Raw genomic sequence first — 26,732 nt, forward strand, 5'->3', positions numbered from 1 at the left:
ATATAATTTGCAAATATTAACTAAAAGATGCAAATGAAAATGTTGATACTTGCTCACTTGAGACTACATTTATATGAAAACACTTTCAAAATAGAGTTGGAATGCAGGAAAAAAATGACAAGGGTTGTCATTTTTTTCAGTGCCACTTGTTTTTAGAGCTTCAGTTTACTTATTTTCAAAACGTATAGACTTGAAATTAAAAGCCCATGTACTTTCAAGACAATGAACTACATATAAGGCAGCCACTAATTTGTAAGGAAGTTGTTTGTTTTTTAAACAAAGCTTTTATAACAAGGTTCAAGTGATGGATCTGTGGAGAGAAATAAATCCAAGCATATCTTTTTCCTGACAGCTAGGATGTGCAGAATTATTATTCACTTGACAAACAACTGTGCTACTGAAGATGTTATCACCTCTGCAGCTTTCAAGGGAAACAGACAGCCAACAAGATACTGAGAGTTAATCTGTTTCACTTTACCAGGTGCAGGCTGGGGAACACCTCAGCAATTCCACCCACAGGGTGATAGGTAGCGAGGAACAGCTTGACATAGGAGAGGACATCACAACCCTATATACATGCTCCTGTGATTTGACTCTCTGATAGCTCTCAAAAAAAAAAAAATCAGTTCAATAGATCCCAAGAAGCAAGCCTATTCATGTAGTGCCTTGTGCTGCTGCAAGAGCTGGAAACACATACAGTTCTCTGGCTGCACATACACTATTAGAGCAGTTAGATGCACTATGACAGCATCTTTGGCTAAGACACAGCAAAGTACCCTAGAAATGGGTGTCTTCCACTTCCATAGAGCTTAAGAATATGAATTATCTACTCCTTTTCAATGACACCAAACTTCTCCTCCATATTACACCTCTTTCACCAGTACTGACCCCATATGATCCAGTGATGAGTTGATGGAACTCAGGACAGAGCTGATACTTCAGAAGTAGTAGGCTCAACACTTGTTGCTTTGAGAAGTTCAAAAGTGACACAACAGACCTGTCTTTGTATGCAAATAGAGAGAAATATGCTATAGTTGTCTGTTACTTTCTTCTCTTTGTTTTATGATGACCGGAAGCAGTAAACTGACTTGTTTTCATGGACACATTTCCATAACTAGCTTCGAACTATCAGAAGAAGCATGTAGTCATGGGCTCTTCTGTTGTACAACCAGCCAAGTAAATAAAATACTTAACAGACTGCAAGTAGCCCTATAATCTGGGTGTTCTGTAATTCTCAAAGTACTAGGTGTGCAGCAGCTCCATGGCTTCAAGCTATAACGCACCCGACTGTCACGGGGCAGGTTCTCATGGTATTTGACAGAGAGCGCAAATATAGCTCCAGTCATGAAGGAATTTTCTTAAATATTAAAATAATGTTGTGATATTTCCGAAAGTGTTTATACTATAAAAATAAATAAATCTCCTTTTACTATTTGAGTGCTGCCTTTCTTTTCAAGATGTTGCTCCGTTTCTGAAGGGGGATATAACTGTGATATGTATGGCACACACTCTGCATAGAACACAAAGGATACTGATTACCACAGACAGCACTTAAGCAAATAAGCTGAGTAAGACCAAAGTAGGAGAATAGGCACAGGACTAGAACTGTGTACACTGTGAAAACATTAGAATAGTCCTCAGCATGATTTTATCTCCAGCTAAATACTCTATTTCAAACAATTCCCAGGCATTTTTACAGTATTAAAATCATGCTCCCAGTAGGCAGCATGCAAGTGGTCACAATGTTTTAGCAGCTATAGGAACTAAGAGTATGGACACGACCATTCCATGACACAGGGCTTAGTCCCAGGCAGTGGTGGTGTCATAGGGGGTTTGTTTGGTTTTCATTTTAAAATCACACAGTCGTAAAATTATCCTATTGATAAAGTTTCTCTAAATTCAAGTCCTGAGTGCTAATTTTACATGAGAACCCACAAAGTGAATATGAACATGGATCACTGTTGTGGCTTAAACCAGCCAGCAGCTAAGCAGCACACAGCCTGGTAACTGAAATGTAATTTATATTTATCATATTCTTGACAGTTTTATGTTTTTCTGTAACAATAACTAAATTGGACATTACTACTTAGTCTAGTTTATTTTATCTCATTAAAAAGTCACATTCCTTTATAACATTTCTGAGTAACACATTTTTGCATTTTCATCTAAGCATATAATAATTATCAAATTGAACAGCAGACAGCTGTTTATGTTTTGGATTGAAAAATATTTACAATCTCAATGGGATATTTTTCTGCATTTGATAATGTTCTTTGGACAGCCAATACAAGCAATTTAACTGTCAAGCAACTTGATCAAAATTATTAGTAGCTAAAAAGAGATATTTATTTGAGCAGACATTGAAAATGTTATTTGCAGGTTTCTTTCCAAGACCTATGGTAATGTGCATCAATAAAATGACTCAGTATAGTCTCCAGTAAGAAAGACCAATTTAGTTCTTTGTAGCCAATTTAAATCTTAGACTTCACATTTTTTTCTGACTTCCAATATTAGTTGAATTTCCCCCAGTGACTCTTTTTCATTCTACAGCTACAATATACAATACTTTTTATTATATATTCAACATATTCTGTAGGTTGCCTTCCCAGCCCCCCCCTTTTTTGTTGTTGTTTCTGAGCCACAGTATAAAGTCTTATGCCTAGCAAATACATTAGTGATGGAACTTGTGACACCTGTCAATTCTTAATTTTTGTATCTGTTTATATATGTATAGGCAAGTTTAAGAGAAAAAAAGATATGCAGATGCATCTAATGACTTTGAGTTTGGAACCTAAATACCACTCAAATTCACACATAATTAAACCGCTAAAACAAACAAAACAAGCAAACTTTTTAAAACAGAAGTCCTCAGAATATAATTTTGTTATGCTAGCTTGTTACTTGGTTACAGGTATAAAATACAGTAGTAATTGCACAGTAAATACAGCACATCTCTTTGGTGATCTGATAGAACACGCAGCTAGTAGACAATATAAAATGCAACCTACAGCAGATATATATTTTGAATATTCTGGAGACAGCTACATCTGTGGATTCTCTGTATTTTAGCTTTTAAACATTTTTAAACACTGACTTTTAAAGATGAAAAAATTCCACTCCTTCAGAAGAACTACCACGCATCTTGCTGTGAATTAAGAAAAAATCTAATTAAGATTAGAGCAGTCATATGTATACCCCTAAACCAGCTAAATTTGGTTTCATGCCTTACCTCAGTAACTGCAATATATCAATTCAGATAACAAGAATGGGATATAGCCGCTTGAACTGATAAATTCTCCCATGAAAAAACAAGATGATTGAGAAGTCAATCTCAAGGAGATAATTAGCAAACACTCAGTCACATTTCCAAAGTGAATACATCCAACCACATAACACTAAAGCCAGAGAAAGCAAGCAGAACTTGAAAGATTTAGCACCTTGTTTCATTCTGAACTTAACTACATTTATCACTGCTTAAGTTAATGCTACTCATCTAACTGATTAAGTGAATATAGTGCTCAAAGTTTCAGTTAGATTCTTGATGCTAATTATTGGCTGATATGATTGCCCCACAATTAACATGTTTTGTCATGTTAATTTAACTGTTTTTGTTTGTTTGTTTGTTTGATGTGGTCAGGAAGGCAACAAAAAAAGTCACCAAATCTCTGTTCATCAAATCTTTTTAAGTACTGCAACATGCAGCATCAAATACAATTCCTATGCCCAGTTATATATTACCTCCATAGTAGTTATATATTACCTCCATAGTCAGAACTCTTCAGAAAACCAAAATCTTTTTTTTTTTTTAATACAATACATATGTTCCTATATATCCATACATGTTTTACATCTAGTATCTCCTGTGTGTTTTTATGTTCTGCACAAACACCATCTGGTATCCATTAAATAAATAACTTTTATTATTATTATTATTTTTATGATTCATTAAAAAATATAATCGACATAATCGATTGCATTTTGTATCAAAGACAGAAGCCATGTGTTTTTTTTCTGCCAAGCTCCATGAAAACTAGGAAAGAGATAAGAAAATAGTTATGATGTGAAGCACCTAATACAGAAATTAGCCTGAAAAGTTAGAGAGAAGGAAGGAGAAAGGCAAATTTAATGGCGTTTCATAACCTTGGAAAATAAGAAATACCTATTTTTCATGAATACCGTTTGTGTGGAACTTTTTGAAAGAGTTATTACAGTCCGTTCATGCAAAGAGAACCAAGAATAATGATTTTTATTGGTTTATTCCACCAAGCAACTGAACTACTTGCCCAAGAACAAACAAAAGGTGTAAAATCCACTATGTGCTTTCTGTGCCCTTAGACTGGTGGAAAGCTTCTGCATCAGACAACATTTATACCAGAATTCTGTTTTTGAAATACACAAGCACTATTGGTTTACCCAACTACTTGCAGCGGAAAGGGTCTAAAACCTTAATAACCTTAGAGGGATAATAAATTTAAAAAAAAAAAAAAAAAGTCCCATTAGCACTTTGAAGATGATTTGCTAAATAATACTATGTAATTAACAGAAAAATAATTTGGAAGGTACATACTGGTCCATACTGCCAGCCAAGTTCAATCTTATTCATAACCCAAAGTTCATGAATGTTCTCTGCTAATTTTTCTCTAATCCTTTCCAGGTGAGGAGGCAAAACAATCTAAAGAGAAAAGAGAGAAAGAGGCTGTTACAGAGAAGTTGCTTGACAGTGCAACACAGACTTTCATAACCATCAAACTTTGTATAAACCACATCCCTCAACCAATCCTAAATAATTATTTGGTTCTTACTGATTAAAGTGATACAGAATTCCCAGAGCAACAGAAATACTTTAACATATGCCCTTAAAAATCCCAGAGTTTGACCAGCAAAAGAAAACAGTTTTAAACCCAATACCTCCAAATGGCACAGAATATGTTCCTGGCAGCTAGGTAGAAGCTACACAAACCAATAGCATTTCTCAGATTAAAAAAATAATAATAATAATAATAAAAAATCAACAACCAATGTAATTTTCTGAAAAACACTTCAGACAAATACAAAGGTTTGAGAACTGCACATCAATAAAAAGAGAGAGATCATGATGACAGGTAAAAAGTGAAATCAGGATTGCATGTCACTATCTCCAAAATTTTAAATCAGATACTCTCTGTCTCAAAAAACAGAGACCTTAAATATACAGTGCTGTAAATCCTGATAAAGTTACCCTAATTGTTAGTATTACAGAGCAATAACTAATGACACATGTAGGATGCTGTATTTAGCACATATTGAAATTAAGTAGCAGTTTTTTTTCTTTCTTATGTGATTTTTCCAGGCACAAGTTCCTAAGTATAGTAAAATGTGACTATATAGTGTCCAAAACTTTGTATTATCTAGAACTCTGCTGAAGTGGAAAAAGAACTTATTTTTTATCTGTGTTCAGAGATCAAGCTCTTTGCTATCAGAGAACTTGACAAAGAATTATTGTCCTCTCCCACTACGTGAAAAAAAAAAATGAAAAATACAACTTCACTGCCCACATTAAAGTTTCTGCCCACAATGAGTCAAATGCCACACTCAGTAACCTGCAAGGACAGTAAACAAATAGGGCTGAAGCTGGCCTAAAGGTCTTAATGCAAAGCTTTTAGTAATTTTAATTAAAGTGTAATAAAAAGACATTTTTATTATTAAATAAATTATCTTGAGTGCCATCATGTGGCACCTACAGGGCAACCATGTATCAGGCCCAGTCAGCATGGGTTTATGAAAGGCAGGTCCTGCATCCTGGCTTGTATCAGTAGTAGTGTGGCCAGCAGGACTAGGGAAGTGATTGTCCCTATGTACTCAACTCTGGTGAGGCTGCACCTCGAGTACTGTGTTCAATTTTGGGCCCCTCACCACAAGAAGGACATGGAAGTGCTGGAGCATGTCCAAAGAAGGGCAACAAAGCTGGTGAAGGGTCTAGAGAGCAAGGCTTATGAGACGCATCTGAGGGAGCTGAGATTGTCTAGCCTGGAGGGAAGGAGACCATATCGTTCTCTACAATTACCTTAAAGGAGGCTTTAGGTAGGTGGGGATTGGGCTCTCCTCCCAAGCACTAAGTGATAAGACAAGCGGAAACGGCCTCAAGTTGCATCAGAGGATGCAAGGTTGGATATTAGGAAAATTTTCTTCACTGAAAGGGTTGTGAAGTATTGGAACAGGCAGTCCAGGGAAGTAGCTGAGTCACCACCCCTGGAGGTCTTCAAAAAATGTATGCATGTAGAGCTTAGTGACATGATTTAATGGTGGACTTGCCTGTGCTAGGTTAAAAGGTTGGACTAGATTATCTTAGAGGTCTTTTCCAACCTAAATGATTCTATGATTCTAAGACAGTAGCAACTGTAAAACAACACATTAAATTCAAATATTCTTTTTCGTATACTCTAATATTAAGGCCAAAGCATATTCTTCACTACAGTGTTTGTGAATTGAAATAGATGAAATTTTTAGTGAGTGCTATATGGACTTTGTGGTGCCTGTGACTTTTTTCCAGTTTTCAACTTCTAATGATGGAATGTATCAGAAAAATTCTGAGAAAAAAGACAAGTTTGAAACAAGCTGTAAATTCAAACAAATGTGCAATAAGATAGCACTAATAGCACCTGTGTTTGCATAAGGAAATTTAATCTTTTAGTTTCAATACCTGGCTAGTATCCACAGGAACTGGGGTAAAAGCTGCTTGTGACAGAGAAAGAGTGGGACCCAGTAGGTCTCTTGTGTAGCTGCGATCCTGCTTGTACTCTCGGCTATGCTCCACTTTAAGTTTCTCTTTTGGTAGGACAGCTTCAAAGCAGGGGGCATATCCAGGTGGAGGAAGGAACTTGAACTCTCCATGGCGACCTCCAAGCAAGAAACGTACCCTGTAAAATCAGAGTTAATTTAGATAATTGAGATACCTCTGGTGTCAAACCTCATCAGTTTGTCAGCCTAACAACTTCTGAATGTTACTGAAAAAAAAAAAAAAGAGAAAGAAAAGAACACTGTTACAGTTTATTTGCATTGTTTACATTTGAACTTTAACTAGTGCTGGAGTAGTAAGTGAAAAAAAAAAAAGAGAGGAAAATTAAACAAAGCATTTTTTTTCTTTTACTTAATTTCTACTTCAATAAAAATATTCTAAATCAGTGATGGGGGGGGGGGGGGAGGAGATCAGCTTGCTTGGCATGCCTATGAAATAAGCAGTAGGCTTTTAAGCTTCAGAAGGCTGAGATTATAGCCCAGAGTAATCAGTCAAGAACCTGTCAACTCTCTATACATTGGGAAATTCTCCATTCTCTCTCATTTCAGAAATGAGCCTAAAAACTCAGCAGAATATGATTCTTCCTTTTCTCTCACAGAACACTAAACATTTAGGATGCAACACAACAGCTCCCATATTTTCTTCCCCAAATCACATACTTGTCATGTTAGTAGAAACCTAGGGAAAAACATTCTTTTATTCATTACAAAATGGTGAATTTTTCATAGCTTTTTTGTTCCTAAAAAATTTAATGCATGAAATTACATGAAATATATATATATATATATATCTTCCTAGAACATTTCAATTCTAAAGGAAAAAAAAAATAGAAAATCCCTGGCTTTGCAACAGAATTATGTTGTCCCCTCTTTAATATTTGCTGTGTCTCATAAGATTGCTGTCAGTCTTATACAGCACATGAATAATATCTGTCAAATATTTATCTCATGAAATAAAGCATGATAAGGCATACAGGCAAATGGTTCTGAATTTCACAGAATGCATGTCTATAGTTTTATCACACTATGTCTTTTGTAACTGTATTGTTCAAGGGAAAGTCTAAAGAAGTGCATTTTGCACTTGGAATAAGATGCTAGCATTTAGTTTCTGTAGTATTTATCAGTTTTTTAATGATCTCTAACCAAGCATCGCTTTCTCTCCAGCAGAAATCAGCTTTCAGCCTTTACCTTTGGCAGTTCTGCTAAAGTCAGTCCTCCTGCTGGAATTTCTCACAAACTTTTTAAAATTATAGTCTCAAACTATTGAAAACATGGAGGCAGAAGTCTGGTACCTCAAGTGTGACTTGAAATTTTATAGAAAACCCGTACAATAATCAGAACACAGATTGACTGAATTCCTATTAATCCGTCCTGCTGAAAAGAAAGTGTACCACAATTTCTTAAGGTAAATGCAGATAATATACTCCAAATAATAGTTACCACCTCATAACAAGTGCCTTTGGGCAAACATTTTTAATATCAAAGACTGATAGTTTTTTTCCCCATATATGTTAAATGCTATCCTGGAAGCGAATGTGCATTATAGCATCAGCTAAGAAATCATAAAGCTGTTTCAAAGGCCTATCTGCAAACCACCTGAATGCACCTATGAAAAATAACAGATGCACCATCTCTTCAGGACTCCTTTGTAGATTTCACTATCCAAGAACTGGAGCTGTGCCAAAGAAGCAGATGTCAGAAAGGGAAATGAGAGTGAAGACAGCCAGGGAAATAATTTAGCATATTCACATCTACTGAAAACAAGAGACGAGGAAAAAAACTACACTGGATACTAACTTTATTCCTGCAGAGAAGCTGACAACCGGGAAGAAGAGGCCATCTATGTTGAAGTTCTCAAACATTCCTTGAACTGGCTGACCATTTATCCGAAAAGAGATGCTGGGAGCACTCAGATCCAAACAGCAGCTAATAACATCATCAGTTCTTAACAGATGTTGGTTGGGAGAATTTACCGTTCGTGCTACACAACCTATGGAAGCAAAGGAGACACATTTAGCAAAACTTCGGAGAATCATACAGGTGTTCACAGCAGCCTAAAAAAAAAAAAAAAAGCAACAGGAAACATAGCAATAGAGCACACATTCATTAATTCACAAATTCACCCTATAAAATCCAAGACCTGATTTTAAGCTTGCAATATGGTGAAGAAAAGCACACAACCACATCTACACAAACATCAAGCTGTTTTAATCGTAAAGATTAAGTTACATCTTACATAAGTGAAAATAATTACTGATAACCCTTATAAAGAGTCAAAACCAGGTAAATTAAATTTTATTCCTCACAGTCATGTAAAAGCATATTGCAAAACAAACCTAAGTGCGTAATATGGAACCTAGTATACTTAACTAAAGAATCCTTCATTATTCAAGATAAGGACAAGTATTGTACTTCCAATTATTTAGGAAAAGCAAGATGGTTCTTGTACCAGAAAATGGGCCAGATCATGGTACCCTTGCAAACCTGTTTCAGATGATACTAGGCAGTTTCATAATCACACACTAAACTAGTATTTTCCCAGCACATATCAAAGATAACATCAGTTTTGAAGCATATATATTCACGAAAGACTGCTTTGAGAAACAACTTAGCTTTTTTTTTTTTTTTTAAAAATGTCAAGGGTGACTAAACTTTAAAAGAACTATTAGTGAAAACAGTGGATGCTTCATGTATTCAAGGTGTTCAACTTGAGACTAGATGCCTTTTTAGATATTAAAATTTAGCCAAATATAGGGGTCATTGGGTTCAATGAAGAACTGACTTTTTAAAAGAAATATGTAATGGTCTTTGATTTACACAGTCAGCCCAAATGATTTAAGTCTCTTTTCTGGCCTTAGGCTTTAAAATTCTATGAGCTCCACTTCTCTATATTAGAGAAGTAATGGCATGACCAAAGAAAGAAATGCAAATTAAATGTGATTCTGGCAAAGACCTGTTCCAGAACAGCAGCTCAGTGGTAGGAATTATTGTTGCTATTCATTAACGCAGCAAATACTTCATTCTCCAAGGATTATTTTCAAAATGTTTCAGAGACTTACCAGCCTGGGATTGCGGAGAAAGAAGGAAGGCCATGATTTTCAACATTCAACTATTTCAAGTCCTTCTAAGTTTGAGATGTATGTATTACATTTCCCACAAAAAATGTCAAGGAAAACAATATTTTAAAATCTGTCAGCCACATCCACAACAGAAATTAATATTAAAAACTAAGTATACAAATTTGGTCTGACTTTTTTGACTGGGATGGATTATTGACTTAAGGGCCACAAAGATTATTCATTTATTCTGTGACATTTCTGATTGAGAAGTTTCCATCAGGTAGAAAAATAATTCTGATTTTAAGTAACCTTGTGTTTTCTCCCTAAAAGCAAACCTAACTACAAAAGTTATTTGGGTTACCTCATTATTTTCTGATTTTTCTTTAATAATACTTCATCTGACAAACTCAATTATGACACATCTTTACTGACACCATTAATTATGCATCATTGTTCCAAAGCAATTCTCACCATACATGAGAGCAAAAGTGGCAGCTATGTTATCAAGATGCCACTCTAGCGGGTATATTGTTACTTTGTGATACAATCTTCTGCTATTTTGATTGGAGAAGTTTTTTGAAATGTAAAACTCTCTTCTTTTCCAAGTACCTAGCCACAATGCCTCAAATCTTCAAAGACACTGAATCATACATACAGCTGACTCACTAACAAAGTCTCTCTCATCTGTGAAGGGTCTTCAAAAAATAAGCTCATATCTACACAGTGGCACAAATTGCCAGTCTAACAAGCCTCAAACAGTTTCCTGTCAGTTCTACAGTTTACCACTACCCAATAATCTCTCAAAATCAAAGGAGACATTTTTTCCTCAACAAAATGAAACTGCAGTAGAAATGTATTTCAAGTTTAGGAATCTCCATGTATAGAATTACCCATTCAAAATGATACCTTGGAATCTTTGAATGTAAGCAAAATCAAGCAAAAAAGATAACTCTGATGTTGCTGAGCTAACTCAGTTTGGAGAGAGAATAAGATATTTGCAGAAACAACAGCAAATCCAAAAAATTTGGATACTCAGTCCTGCTTTTCTAGAATTTGCATACAGAAATTTCTATTAACAGATGATCCTGTATGGGTCAACGACATTTAAATAATGAATACACACTAAACACACCATATACAAGGCAGGAATATGATTTTGCAAGTCATGTAATAAACAGTTAATGTATGCAAATAAAGTGTTGACATCACTACAGAAAAAATATCTAGTTTTAAAATGTGTAGCAAAAAGCATAACTATGAATCAAGTCTCTCAGGCTGTTCTTCCACTATCACACAGGAATTAGAAATACAGACTACTATTCATCAGAATTCATTTTTTGTATTTTGAAGTTTTAAATAAAAATTTCATAATTACTATAAAAAACAGGCCGAAACAAATTATTATTCCACCTGTATTACTTTGTATAAAACAAATTTTTCAATTTGCAATATCAACTTCAAACATATTCTGATGGGATCCTGTTTCTGGATATTTCAAGTGTCAACTGAAACACCCAATTCACTCCTGAAAAACAACCTCACTGGAACTCCAAGTTTAACAACCTTGTATTAAAAAAAAAAAAAAAAAAAAAAAAAAAAAAAAAAAAAAAAAAAAAAAAGGGAGAGAGAGAGAAAGGAATAAGAGAAAAAAAAGATGCAAAGACTACCTGACCACAGATGCAGACCATCGAAGCCATAGGAATACAAGTCATCACCAACACCATTTCCTCCCCATTCTGCTCCTCCCCCTGGATACGGTGAGTAGCCCTCTGTTGAAGCCCAGCCCACTCGTAGATGAGTTGATTCTGCGGTCACAAAGGGCTCTAGATTGTCCACCATAAGTTCATAGTACCATTTTCTGTACTGGGCAGAGCCTTCACTAATCCCCAAAAAGATATTGGGTCGCATGCTAAAAGAGAAAGCATAAAAGTGGTTATGAAAAACTCACCTCAAGCACTCAATGTACTACTGCAGACTTTTCATTTAACTCACATTTAATGTTGTTTTTTTTTTAATTAGAATAATATAGGTAAAATTAAAAGCTGCTGACATTTAATCTTCTTAAAATATTTTTTAAAAGTTTGACAAGAGCTACCTTTCAGAAAAAAACATCATTGGTAAACTAGTAGCAAGATCACCCATTAAATCTTTTCTGACTGAACACAGTACCACCTTAGTCAAGACTTTGCCCCAACTCTACAATTTAATCAATCTAATTATCCAATTTAATCTTTTTTAAATATGGGCTGGCAATAAGAATTTTCCAGTACCCTGAAAAAAATACATTAAACTTCAGTACCTTAGAGTCCTCCTTTGCCAATTATTTGTGGTGAAAGTTATGCAAGTTTTGTTCTCTCTCTAAATGCTCTCAATGCTTAATTGGTTTTTCTGACTTTTGAAAAATAATATTTTTCCTTATCACTGCAAGAATATAAATATACTTATTCATGACTTTCTAATACAGAGAAAAAATATGTTCAATACATTAGCTTTTTCTGCAGCTGTATTTGGGAAAGACAGCTGCACCTTACCTTTACAAGATCAAAACTCACCTTAGAAGCTCAATCAGTACCTACACATTTAAAATTTCTTCTAACATGGAATTTTTCTTATTATACCATCTTTCCATGTATTATATTTGTTGGTGTGTTATTGTCTGTATTGCCAGGGAGGGGAGGGTGTGTCAGATGTGGGTATGAAAAATGAGTATAAATTATGAGTGAATGTATTAGCTATACATTTGTTAACTTCATTTCATTTTCAGATTGGGATTTATTTTTACCTCAAAAGGTCTCCTCGTAACATACAATTGTGGATTTTTTTAATGTTTTTCAACATCTAATAAATCCTAAGAAATATAATTCCTATGAATTGTAATTACTATTTCTGTGTTTCAACTTTCATTCTTACTTAATGACTGAGACTTTTTTAAGGAGACATAAGTTTGAGATAGAGGAAGGCCGCATTGAATCTGCACTTGAGGCCAGATTCTTCTGCCTTAGTATACATTTAAACTCTGTGATATTTTGTAAATATTACTTTGCTGGTTTAAGATGTTACTCACTCCAGCTTGCTATTAACATCTGCTGGAAGGTAACTTCTACAATTCAGATACTGTGAAGGAGCTCCCCATAAATATCCCATGCAAAAGTCACGATATCTGCTTAAGACATTGGTGAAGGTGTTTACCATTAGATTCTTGATTTTGCCCAAAGCTCAATCCTCACAAGATTACAAACATTGGTGGAAGAAGGCAATCAAAAACACTTCTTGATGATATTTTGAAGCACAGTTAGATCTAGACAAGAATGTTTGAAAAGACTTCACAATTTCACATATTTAAAGCAGTTGAGATTGAGAGAGAGAGAGAGAGAGCGTGCAGCTTTAGCTTGCAGCAGCTCTCTGTTACCTATATTTTGATTATAACAAATATTGCAAATATTGCAGTATGTAAAATCCTAATGAGAATAAAATACCTCAATTAAAGTTTTGGATGTAAAACAGTTTTTCTGTAATGGCTATTTTTATTTCTTTTAACCACAAGTTTTATTCTGCTTTGTTCATACATACAGATTTACTCTTTTTCTCTTTACCTGCTCACATGGTTGACTAGGCGTGTCTGTAATAGCAGATCTCTTCCAGGCAGGAGATTATCACAGATTAGATGCTGATTAGACCGCACAGCTACTCCATGACATACACAGAGAGAACACAAGACATCCAAAACCTGGAAAAAAATAGATTCTTTTCATCTTTTTTTTTTTTTTCTTCTCGTGTTAAAGACTTCATAATCACATTGAGTTACTTCTGGCAATCTAATGCTGTACACCTTGTTAGTGGAAGACATGTAAGGGTACGACAGCATGACGTTCATCTAACATAGTCATTTTATTTTATAACAATTCTGAAATTCTCCTAAAAATATTAAGATGTATTCTCCCTGCTTCCCTTGAGGTTTAGGTAGTATCACTGCTTTCATCAAAAAGCAGATAATGTCCACCTTTCCTTCTTCAAACTGCCCATACACTTGTTAGGAAAAGTTTCATTCATAATTATGAACACAGTATTGAAGTATTTGAAATCAAACTTATACACAGAGCAATATCATAGAATCATAGAATATTCTGAGTTGGAAAGGACCCACAAGGATCATTGAGTCCAACTCCTGGGTCTGCACAAGACCACCCAAAAATAAGAATAGATGTCTGAGAGCTTTGTCCAAATGATTCTTGTACTCATGGCACTGAACCTGCCAGATCAGTTTCCTGGGGAGCCTGTTCCAGTGCCCAGCCACCCTCTCAGTGAAAAACTAGTATGTTTTATTTGTTCATGAATGTTCACCTAACTATAGTCTCTTTCTATGCCTACCTTATGGTTTCTTCCGTGTTTATCCAAAAGACAGATGATTGATTTAATATGTCCTTCTTTAATTATGTTTAGAGCTTCAGGGCTTTCCACCAACACACAGTGTAAAACCTCTAGAATTCCTGAAAAAAAAAATAATTCAAAGGGTATATCAAAACATGACTACATATAATACTTCCCAATATTTGCTCAGCTACATGCATTAGTTTCAATAAGACAGTTATGTGATATATAAAACCAAAACAAGATTGATGTGGTACTTCTGGATTTCCCCAAATCAGTGAATGAAATAAAAATCAGAAAGGAAAGGAGAAAAAGCTGTAAATTATTAGGAAATTTTACTAATAAACATGATCATCAATGCTCAAAAATTCAAACTGTGTAAAACATTGGTTTTCAATGGCTCCAAAAAGTGACGACTTCACAGTACATACATATTATATAAATAAAATATTCTCTCCGTATTCAGTTTTCTGTTTCTCCTCTTAGAAAATCATATGAACCACTAATGAAATCTTACATGTCTTATTTAAAGAAAAGAGGTAAATTTCCAGTCTATTGGCCCGCTGTGTATCATTTTCTTTGTGCATGTAACAACTATGCTGGGAGCCAACAGTGATGTTTCTGAAATAGCAAACAAAAACGAACATGAAACTAAAATGCACAAGGAAGTAAGAACCACTAAATCACCAGTTGCCTCCCAATTAAATGCAATTCCCATCCCAATAAAGCAGCAGTCATTGCCATCAAGAATCATTAGAATTAAAATTGTTCCCTGCAATTAGGCAGTAAAACAGGCTCCTGCATGTGCTGGATCAAGTCATCACTTGTTTTGGGAGCTTCCACATTTGGCAAAGACAAGTATGAAGCATGCGGTTCACTATTATCAGTTTTCTCAATGAGAAAAATCAAGAGCACTGAGGGAGAGCTGAGAAGTAGTCTTAAACCTAGAGTTATGGAATTCCTGTTCATGCTGCACGTCTGATATCATTCCTTCCTTATCCCGGTATTCAAGCTATGGCTCCAAACACTCGGCTTAACCCTTGCAAAACAACATCTGTAGCAGAAGTCTTCTATTCTTTGACACGTTTTTACCAAAAGAAAAATGTAGCACTGCAGACTCCATGGTATGAAAAGAAGCAGACAAAAACACTCCATCAGTAAGAGTACTCTGGTCTTTCCACAATCCCAGATAAGGAAGAGCTCACCAGCCCAACAGTTGAATAAGAGCAGGCCCAGCTATGAAGAAAAAGTTCCAAACTGCTACTAACTGAACACTCGCTTTATTACTCGCAGTGCACAAGACAGTGATGACACAGAAATATTTAGATTAGAAACATACACTGGTCAGCTGCCTCCCTCTCAACACTACAGATTTGATCTAAAGCTTAGAGGGGGGCCAAGTGCATTTCTGTTCGATTTCTGCTGGTTTTGAATAAACCACCAATTGAAGTGTGCATTATCATTAAATGACTGCTAACACTTAAGAATTTCAAGATTGTGGGTCATCCACATCAGTAGTCGTCAGTAGTCAAAATTCAGAACAGGTTTTAGATTAAAAAAGCAAACAAAACATGACAAAGCAGGTCAAACTGTCAATTGCCACAAAAATATATGAATTTTTAGCTTTCAATTTTTTAATAATTAAGTAAAATCAAAATACAAATTTAAGGAAAAAATACATACTTTGATTTATCACAGGCATTATTTTTCTTCTTTTTATTAATTCCTGATTAACTGATCATAAAGCCTCTCACAAAAAAATAAAAAAAAAATAAATAAAGCTTTAAGTTAATTGAACAAGCATTTCAAAGACAACTAAGCAAAAACCAAAAACCAGAAACTCTGAATGGAAATTAAATATATATATATATATATATATATGTTTCTTCTAAATATGAAATGCATGCTTATGCAACGAATAATGAAATGCAATGAAAAAGTAGTACTATGAAAATATAGATTGATATTAAAACCATAATTTATAAGTAATATAAATAGCCAGGAATCCAATGTCTATTCTATTGTCTTCATAGGATCAGCAGAAAATCCCACCTAGAGGATCTCTCAAGTATCTCACTGGACAAAGGAATTGTGAGCACCTTTAACGATTTATTACATCAATAACATACCTATCCAAAGACACACGTTTGCAGACTAATGACATCTTCCATTGCTGTATACCAGCAAAGATGAAAATACCTTCAGTTCATGAATTTTATCTTTTTAATATTTCTAAATTCAAACCAACTTGTATCATACATACTTGCGTTCAGATCAAGTACAGCTCTACTAAAAAACAGCAATAGAAAGACCAATGCATCCAAAGAAAATGGACCTCTCAAAGAAAACCAATAAAAAATTCTCTTACAAGAGAATACTGGGATGTGCAGAGTTCTCACAGAGGAATAAAGATAAGAATGTTATGAACAAGCATATATCAAGAAAGATTTTTATTTTTTTTAATCTTTCATTTTGCTGTTTCCCATTCTTGACAAGACCAAGTTACTCTGTCAGAAGAGACAATGATTATTTTTAAATTACTTGCTATTAGAAGGGTATTTTTATTTCTTATTTCCCAAGAAAATCTGAACTAAAATAATGACTGGAATTGCTGGTGATTTCATTCAGACATCACTTGTTAATCACAGATAAACTATAGAACCATCATTTTTTGTCCCAATACTACTTAATATTTTTTTCGTAGGGATCTGGATGAAGATATGCTGTCATCACTAATAAAGCATACAGATTACTCAAAGACTGAAGTGTAGTAAAGGCAGAGGATAAACAACAGATAAAGTGAAAAACTGATATATCTCATACACAGGTTTCAAAGTGTCTGTTTGAATATGCTTGAAGACACACACAGGAAAACACAGAATGCAGGAAACCCTGCACAGACATAGTAGGCAATTTTCCTATTCTGAGCAGTGACTCTGAAGAAAGACATATCCATGCAATACGATATTGATATGTATATTGAGCTACATATGACCTCCCCAAGTGATTCTGTAGCCCTGAAGATATAAGCAGAGTGTCACTACTACAAATACGGGAAGGTTAATATTAAATATGAAATTGGCAGTAGTGGGGTTGGGCTGCAGTAGATGTATATCACCAGTATATCACATTAACATTATTGATTAAAAGGACAAAGACCTAAGAGTCATAAGAGCTAAATGACTAGATGCTCTGCAGCAACATTCAGGACCATAGTCCACCCAGCCTGCCAACTAGATAGGCAGGGGTCACTTGAACACCTCCCTACCTAGGGAAGTAAGAAAAGTATTACAAAAGGATCCTCAGTCTAGAGAGGTCATCTGTAACAAGATCAACAGCTTTATTGTGTGCCACAGTGATCTAGGAATGCAAGGAGATCAATTCATTCATTGTGTCACTGAAATGCACTGTTAACAATAAAAATAGTAATTCGATAGGAAACAATACCATGTAACATAAGCGTGGTAGCCATAACCTTCAAATTTTCACATTTGTGTAGATAGTTTCATAATAATAATTTTGTCTTAAAATAGTACATTGTATTTGTTTTCTAATTTTAAACTTTTCAATAATGGAAGTAAAATTACTTGGAAGGTGTAAAACATTCAAGAAAAAAATGTTATCAACTAAACTCAGCTGCCACAGTGACTTCAACAGTTACTGCAACATCTGAATGCTGATCATCAAACACGTTTTGTTCTAAGAGCAAATTCCCTCTATTTCAGAGAGAAAAAATATATATATATATTATATATAAATGTACAATGTTGGTTTGGTTGGACTAATTCACTTTTAGATTTGTCTATGTATCTGGACCTGCTCCAATTTCATTGAAGTTGCAAAACGCAATCAAGCAGAAAGTGTTTGAATAGAATACAAATGTCACAAACATATGCAGAGTTTATGATAAAGATGGGCGAAAGCTTACTATATCATCATAAAGATTTAGCTTTTAATTTTTAAAACATGATTTAAACCTTGTTACAAATTAAAAAAAAAAAGGGGGGGAACATGTAACACAGCATTTTAAACTGTTGTAATGAATTTCATATTGTACCTCTAAAAGCTGAGTGCAAAGTTTTGAATTATTTCTGAAAATCCTAACTATGAGAGTTTCAAAAGTAAAATTAGGTATCTTAGGAAACAATTTCACTGTGAACAGCTAGGGAAATACATTGAAAATAAGAAGGTTGCAGTCAAATCCCATGCACCTGCATAATTGTAAGAACATTTTTCTTAGATGAGCGCTCTCACACCAAAGGTGGGCTGAAGTGGAAGAAAGATCAATCCTGTGATTTTGCTCATTTTTAAATGTTTGTCTCCATTTAAATTCTGTTACCCAAATGTTCATGAAAGCAAGAAAATCAAGGCATCTACAGAGCATGTTTCCCTAACAATACTGTAAATCAGCATGATTGCTCGATTACAATATCTCTTTCACTGGGTTCTCTACACAATACACTAGTGATAGTGACAATGATCAGCAAATCTCTGACTAGACACCAGTGCTATGAGCAGCTAACTCTGTGTCACCAGCTGGGAACAAAAGATGTAGCCTCATATGTTCCTGTTCCCAAATAAATTGAGCAGCTCATGAATTCAGAGCATAAACACACCAAGGCTGAAACAGATCAGGTGTACACCCTGAGTAGGAACTAAAAGCATAGTAAAAGAGCCCCCACCTTGGGGACATAGTTCTGCAGAAAAAAAAAAGAAAAAAAAAACACAAAACAAAAAAAATCTGCAAAAATATTTTATAGAACCAAACAAGCTACAAAGTTGAGGGCATAAAAACATTCAGCATGGGATATGTCTCAGGTGCAGATAGGAGTGATATTTCTGAGCTGAAAATATAGTTTAAAAATATTCCACACTGATTAGGAGTAGGATAAATGTTAATATAGAAACCCAACATCCTAGCTAGATTAGATAATACTACAAGCCACAGATAAATTAGTAGATACATCCAAAAAAATCTAATTTTCTCTACTATCCATTCCCTGGGAATATCTCACCAAAAGCTGTTCTTTCTGGGTTATCTATTACCTACAGGATATGTAAAAAGATTAGAAGTAAGAAGTTTGATGGAAATCATCGTTTCTGAAGTCTTGTTATAGCTGAAGTCCTGAATATGTGTGCCAGTGTTAAAGTATTTTGTACATTAGTATAGTAACTGCAGCAATTTTGCTGAAGAATTCTGGTTTTCCAAACAGAAAGCTTCAGTCAGAGTATCCCAGCTTCCCTTTCCTGAAAATCATGCAGGTATAGAAGGAACCCTACAAATTAAGAATTCCAAAATTTGCAGATTTATCTAGGAAATGGCTCTGCCTGCAACTCCTGCTTAGCAGAACTGAATGTGGGGTGAGTCTAGTTGAGAAAGGAGTACCAACAATATATTAGAAAAATGACTGTACATAATATCACACGTTTTATTGTCAATGTGAAATGCTAAAATAATGAAGGTACAAGTCAAATTCCCTGGCCACAAGGAGCTCCAATTTAAGGATGACTCTCCCTAATTGTAATTCTTAGGACAAGTCTGGCATCAACTAAAAATTATTATTGAAAGAAAGATTCTTATGTTCCTTCCAGTTCACAAAACAGCACAGAGCACTAAAATAAGAAGATAATGGAAAAAATGCAAATATGCAATCAGGAAGGTGGTTATTATATTGCTCTCACTACTGTTTTAACTATCCTGCCCATTGGTCTTCCTGCCTTTTGAAATTACTGTAGCATAATTACAGAAAATAATATTTAAAAGACTCCCAAAAGGTCATCTTTCAACAAAACAGTAACAAATATTGTATATAAAACAGAACAGTCATAACTGCAACTGGAGAATGTTTCTTAATCTGCAGTTGGAAATGTCTCCAGTACGGTAACAGCAGAGAACAGAAGAGGGGATGGAGGGAAAATGATATGCATTAATAGTAATGACAAAGCAAAGCACATGTGAAGTACAGAGAACTAAAATTTAAAACACAGCAATCAGTAAATATGGAATGTTGTTTAAATCTGTTTCTGTGGACTGAATATACCTTCCATGCGCTATTATTAATAATTAGCTCTTGAAATCCACGTCGATATCTACACTCCCTGTGAAAAGATAAACATGAACCAGAACAGGAACATCAAAGAATAGCTGACAAGAGATATCAATTATAGTAGCTAGAACCAGGCAATAAAAAAGAGACAGGTTGAAACAAGTCTCTATGTGGTGTTACAGTAAAACTATTATAACCTGTAATACAAAATATTTTATTAAATTTCTTGGACTATGATTGGATATTGAGGATTAACACAAGTTATATAGGACATTACAAGTAGTTACACTGTTATGTTCTTATTGTCAAATCACAAAAAAAAAAATGTAAAATGGAAGAATACCAGCACTGTGAGATTAAAAAAAAATAAATAAATATTGAGATGGAGATTCCCTGTGGTAGTGCAAGCACTACAAAATTGTTTTCAGCTTCATGGTTACTATGTTCTTCACAGGATTCTTTTTACTGCATATTGACTTAAAACAGCATTTTCTCAACTTTCTCTAGAAAGTATACTCCAAATATATTTCTTATATATAGAAGTTTTACACTAAATGCTCAGAAATGGTAACATTAAAAAAAATAATAATTTTGTCTTGAGAAGTTTCAATTTCTTTATGTTGGTCATTAACATAATCTAGAAGCATATCTATATTTTCTTACCATTATAAAAAATCTGAAGTTGAACTACTACCAAAAACTGCTAAATATTTTAAACTTCTGTAATTTGCATTATTTATATTTTTTTATTCCCCTCTGCTTTTTGTTACAAGGAATAATTTGCAGGATTCTGTAGCATTTGTTTTTTATTTCAGCTATTTCATAGTATTTTTATGTCCTGTAGTTTACTTAATTGGCAAATCAAACATTAAAAACCTCACCACGTCATATCTGTATTGCTGTAACCTACAGAACTCCAAGAAGCATTACATTGAAAAGTACAAAATCTAGAACACAGACCTTACACTATGCATGCTTTTTAATCCAATAAATATTTTTATTAATCTTGGAAAACAAGAGAGGAGGCAAAAATAAATAAATAGATAAATAAAAACCCACAAAAACAAAAAAGCAGGCAGCAGTGACATTTCTTACCAACAAAATTACTGCAGCATTACATTGCTTTCTGGTCTGTAAAATAACCACAAGCATAAAAAGCATGCTTGGAAAAGAGTCAAAAATCAGTCTTAAGTGTCCAAAAGAACAGTTGTATATCTTTGCGCAAGAAAAAAAAAATATGGAAAGTTAGTATTTATACCAGTAAAATGGGGCAAGAGACTCAAATATCAGCCATGAAATCTTTCCCTCTAGATCCTTCACCACCTTTGCAACCGTCCTTTGGTCACTCTAATTGTTTTATGCCCTTCTTATACTGTGGTGCCCAAAACTGCACACAGTGTTCTAGGTAAGGCCACACCACTGCAGAACAGGATGATCCCTTCCCTCGACCGGCTGGCAATGCCCTGCCCCATGAACCCCAGGGTATAACTGGCCCTTTGGGCAGCCAGGGCACACTACTGACTCATGTTCAACTTGCTGTCAACCAGAACACTCCAGCTCCCTTTCTGCAGGGCAGAATATATTTTATATAAAATATATATATATATATTATATATATATTTGCTCTCCCATAAGAAGAATAACAATTCTTCATCATAATTACCCTGAATAAGTATATTACCAATTTTTAACGAATGAAAAACTGGGAAAATAAGGAAGATAAAATATTAAAAATCATACCAGAAGAGGCTTCCAGTCTTTCTAATCTGCTGATCAACCAATCAAGAGATCCAGAAAATTGAGCGCAGTTTTTACGATTCCCTCGAATCAGAGCCGCTATTGGAAAAAGAGAGAAAAAAAATCACAATTATAAGGCCTTTTGAATTAAAAGAATCCCTGTCTTCCAAGTAAGGATTCAATAAACTAGATTCTTAATCCTTAATTATTGAGTTCTTCATATTAAATTTAAATAACAAAAATGATGGTTAGATTTACATGTTAAAATACTCTTGGCATTAAAATAAACTTTAATGTATTTGAAATATTTTGGTTTTACATTCATCTCAATAATCCCTGCAGAATAATCTACATGAAGTAGAGAAGCCACTATTTTTATCACAAAAGTCAGCTGCTACTGTAGAAAATAAGTTCTGTTAACCAGTATTCATGTAACAACAGGAAATACTGGAAGAGAAGAACGTGGAGACAACAACATATGAGATGAACAATAACTTTTTTCAAGAATGCTAAAACCAAAACAAGACAGATGTCCAGGAGCTGTTTATCATACTTTTTACATGGCTGTAAGGAAGAGGTGACTGATTTGGAACTGTTCCACCTTCATGCTCTGAGCTGAAGATTTAAGTAGACTGGACACATGCATTGGCTTCATGGGTATAACTGACCAGAAATCTCACTGAACACTGTAGGCACACAATGCCTGCCCCATCCTGGAATATATGCATTTGCTTGGATTTGCATACAAACAAGCTCTCAGAGAAGCATCTGTTCTGCTCAGAAAACAGCGAGTCACTAACATTTGTTCAATATGTGGAGCAATGCAAACTGCTCTTCATAAGAATGGTCTTCTTTTTATTTATTTATTTATAACAAAGAACGCAATCTGTTATATGTCCAAACGTGGTATTTTTCACAAAATCAATCATGTATTTATTTTCACAGTACCTAAAATAATAGCAGGAAATTATATTCCTCCGAATTTATGACTCCAGCAAGGAAGAAAAAGGAGTGAAAAAGTGAATTTGAGATTTCTTAAATTCAATGAAAATTTCTAATTTCTTCAACAGCATGAAAATTTATTTCCAAGTGAGACACCAAGAACCAAAAGAGGAATCTTTTATAATTTGCTATCCTAACTCCATAACCTGTATGCTAACCAGCCTTTCACTTCTATATCACTTTATTCATTTTCTCAGGTATTGGACCATTCCACGACTCAAAAATTACTTTCTAATAAGATGTGTTGCATTATCAGTTTGTAAGTATTAGAATACCATCTAAATAACTTGCTAACATTTTAATGAGTAATAAATGTCAGCAGTTCAGCAAGATTCATTCATTACTTTGCATTCATCCATAAAATATTACACTTGAGGACCTGACATTCTGGCACACAAAACAGCAATACACTGAAATAATCAAGCCACTGTTTTAGTAAGGTAAAAAAAATATTATATCAAATCTATGCCCTGAATTCTAACATAATTAATTAAAATCATGACAATTGTTATTTGAAGATAGTTCTTTGGAAATCACAAGAGGAGGAACATATTGTTAAAAGACACAGACTAGAGCTAAGAAACACCTGTTTCTGTATGCATTTTTTTTATTGGATTATAGGCAAGCCACATAATCATCTCACTGTGCTTCAAGTACCCACATAAAATGAAGGCAATAATAGTTCACTTCTTCACATGGCATCAATAAAGTTAACTTCAGTAGCAGTAACAAGTCACAGATGGTTTCATAAATGCAGCTAAACATAAGTTTGTGAAAGGTTAGTACTCAGTGGTTAAAGTGTGGTTAAAATGAATTAAACAACAAGGCATACAACACTGAGAACAAATGAATGTTCAACAGATGCTCCACCCCCCCACACACACCAACTGTGAAGAAAACTAGTGTCCAGTTTAAACGGAGAAAAAAAGAAAAAAAGGAAAACAGGATGTGCCCAGTCAGATGTTGAAATCACATCATTATGCATTCTCTTGTACATTCTTCGTGATACAAAAGGGTCCAATAGAAGTTCAGAGTCACAGCATGTACTTGTAATAGAGGAGGGACAGATGCCTTAATAGATACAAGGCAAGCACTTCTATATGCTATAGCATCCAGTCTCAACGGCCTGTAAATTGCAGTAGATATGTCACAGACAATGTCAAGACATGACAAAAGCCACAAATTGTAACATTACTGCTTACTTTTATATATGTGCAGACTCAAAGGCAAAGCACTGCTTGCTGAAGCAAGGGAGAGCAAGCAATATTAATTTGTCATCCATGCAATTACTGTACAGCTCCAGCATTATTCAGAACAGAGCAACAGACAAATTCATTCTAGCCAGATCAAGGCCAGGCTTCTTAAGCAGTAGCTGCCAGAAGCTAATGTAGTTAGGGAAGTAATGTAAAAAGGGGTTGAGAGGGCTGGAAAGTCAAGAAAAGCTTGAGCACTGTTCTCCCCAGTACAAGTCCAGGGAAACAATCAATATTTTGTATAGGACAAGCAGACCTCTTCAGAAGGTATTATCTGGTCTTGTCAGTTGGAAATTTCAGACTTTTATGGAAATTATTTCGCAATCAAGCCGCTAGTTCCTCCAGCCTGAGCTGTGCCTAATTTAACATTTTGAAAAACAAACTACATGTTACAAAAACTTCAACACTCCCCTCCATCTATGAATAACACAAGCACAGACTTTTGTATTCCATCTATACTCTAAAAAGTCATCATTGATTTGAGACTTTAATTCTCTGGACATAGTCTAGATACTTTAAAATGTTCATAATTCCTGCCAAAACTTCTTTAATTTATTCTTACTAACTCAAATAACGACCAATAGTATACACAAAATAATCACCTTAAAGCCTGAAGTAAATTCACTTTACTTAGTGGGCATATATGGGCTGAAAGATAAATTAAGATATACAGTTTTCAGTATTGTTCATCCTGGATGATCTTTTTATCCCAGCATTGGAAGAGCAAACATCTTCAAAAAACACAAAACGCAATGTCACAGTTTCAAGCATTCATAGAGGTATTAGGGGAGTAAAGACATAAGCAGGTGTGATGAGAAGCTCACCCTATGATTTAGTTTAGTTTTAAACATCTTTTCCAAATTTTAACTGTTAAAGATAAAATTTGCTATCCTTTCTGCCTCCAACTGGTTGAGCTACCTTCAAAATATTCAGATCAAACAATATGGTTGCTTACAAGCATGAAGATAGCCAATGCTGTATGTTTTTCTGTTTGTTTGTTTTGTTTGCTCACTTTGTTTTGTTTGTTTGTTTTTGTTTGGAATGTAGTAAAAACAGCAAGAAACATTCTGTATTTTCTGATTTCTGTATTCATCTGATTTTCTGTAACAGACCATAGTGTTCTAATGACAGACAGACATTGGCAAAGGTAAGTGAAAGATGGAGCTGTAAAAAAAAAACATGAGAAATACCTATTCCAGCCTGAAAAACACAAGACAAAGAGGAGCAAACATTTGAGGGGGGTGAGGAGGAAAAAAAAAAAAGTGTGTGGAGGGGGGAAGGATCTGGACACTCCGCTCAAGAACCTACAATATAATTTGTTATCCCAAGTTGTAACATTTCTCTATCATCAAGTATCATAAATCCAGTGGCAAAAACTCCTGTCCACCTCTGAAACAGTACTTCACATAGAATTAGTAAGCAAATGATGAGTGTATCATCATTCTTACAAATTCCTAACATCAGCTGAAATCAGAGCAATCTGAAGTTTGAAGTTCCAGTCCTGCTTTTGACCCACGTGCCGACTCACTGGACTTCTCACTACCTTGCACATTACAGAACTGTGGTGTACAGAGGGTGTATTTTAGCTTACAACTATATAAAGAAAATAAATTAAAAAATGAAATTAAATAGAAGTCCATTAAGATTACCCTATTACCCTATAACGTTCAGAAAATCTATCAATCCAAAGTTCGGAAATGTCACTTTTGGTCACCCTTGAAACCTAAGCTGAAATACCCTGTGAATACGCATCATGTTACAATCTTCAGCTACACAGAGGTGTGGTAGACCTACTAGGTTTAATTCCTAGACCAGAATTAGAGCCAAAGGAACCACCTTCTACCATAACAGCAATAGTGACAGCAGTCAATGTTCAGCTAGCTCTTTGTTCCTTTCTCTGGGAACAAAGCAGAGGGCATCTTCTTGTCTCAATGACATTTACTGCTTCTATTTCCTCTATCAGAAAAAGTAGTGGGACAGACAGAAGCACCCCACTGGTACATCAAGGACCATGTACCATATACTGATTATCATTTCTCAGCCCAAGACGATTTTGTTCTTCAAGAACAAAAGATGATGGACCTACTTTGACTATGGAAAAGTTTTGTAACAGTATTATGTAGAGAACTCCTGCTTCAATTTCCTCACTTTGCTATTGAGTAGTAAGGAGATAGAAAGATGGTTTGCAAAGTAAGTACACAAAAAAAAAAAAATCTTGTCGTTAGGTCAGACAGATTTCACCTTCACCACTTGTGTATTTTCAGTGAGGTATGTAATTTAAATTTCATTTTCTGTGCCTCTGGATTTGGAGGGATGGCAGTTTTCAGTATGCCTTACACACATGAAATATTGCTGGATATTCTGGAGAAAAAGGAAAAAAAAAAAGCAGAACCCACATCTCTTAATTTGGGAATCAAAATTATAGGAGTATTTTTATCTAAATTTCTTTGTATCTCTTCCTGTCAGTGAATGGGAGATAATACCTTCTATTT

The 26,732-nt window shown here is 34.7% G+C and overlaps 1 protein-coding gene across 13 annotated transcripts in view; it reads right to left on the reverse strand.

The window, feature by feature from the left end:
* RYR2 (ryanodine receptor 2) overlaps positions 1 to 26,732 on the reverse strand; it is a 421,309-nt gene that overhangs the window by 186,445 nt on the left and 208,132 nt on the right. For all 13 annotated transcript variants that reach the window (XR_010830264.1, XM_066993993.1, XM_066993989.1 and 10 more), the window contains 7 exons: positions 21,989 to 22,084; positions 14,202 to 14,320; positions 13,427 to 13,560; positions 11,501 to 11,742; positions 8,572 to 8,764; positions 6,680 to 6,896; positions 4,568 to 4,672 (listed from right to left, as the gene is read on the reverse strand). Coding sequence is in view for 12 of the 13 variants with exons in the window: in XM_066993993.1 (XP_066850094.1) it covers positions 4,568 to 4,672; positions 6,680 to 6,896; positions 8,572 to 8,764; positions 11,501 to 11,742; positions 13,427 to 13,560; positions 14,202 to 14,320; positions 21,989 to 22,084 (1,106 nt within the window). In the remaining variant the exon portion in view is untranslated. The remainder of the gene's footprint in view (positions 1 to 4,567; positions 4,673 to 6,679; positions 6,897 to 8,571; positions 8,765 to 11,500; positions 11,743 to 13,426; positions 13,561 to 14,201; positions 14,321 to 21,988; positions 22,085 to 26,732) is intronic.

This window comes from Anser cygnoides, chromosome 3 (genome assembly GCF_040182565.1).
Source record: "Anser cygnoides isolate HZ-2024a breed goose chromosome 3, Taihu_goose_T2T_genome, whole genome shotgun sequence".
In the NCBI taxonomy this organism is placed as follows: Eukaryota; Metazoa; Chordata; class Aves; order Anseriformes; family Anatidae; genus Anser; species Anser cygnoides.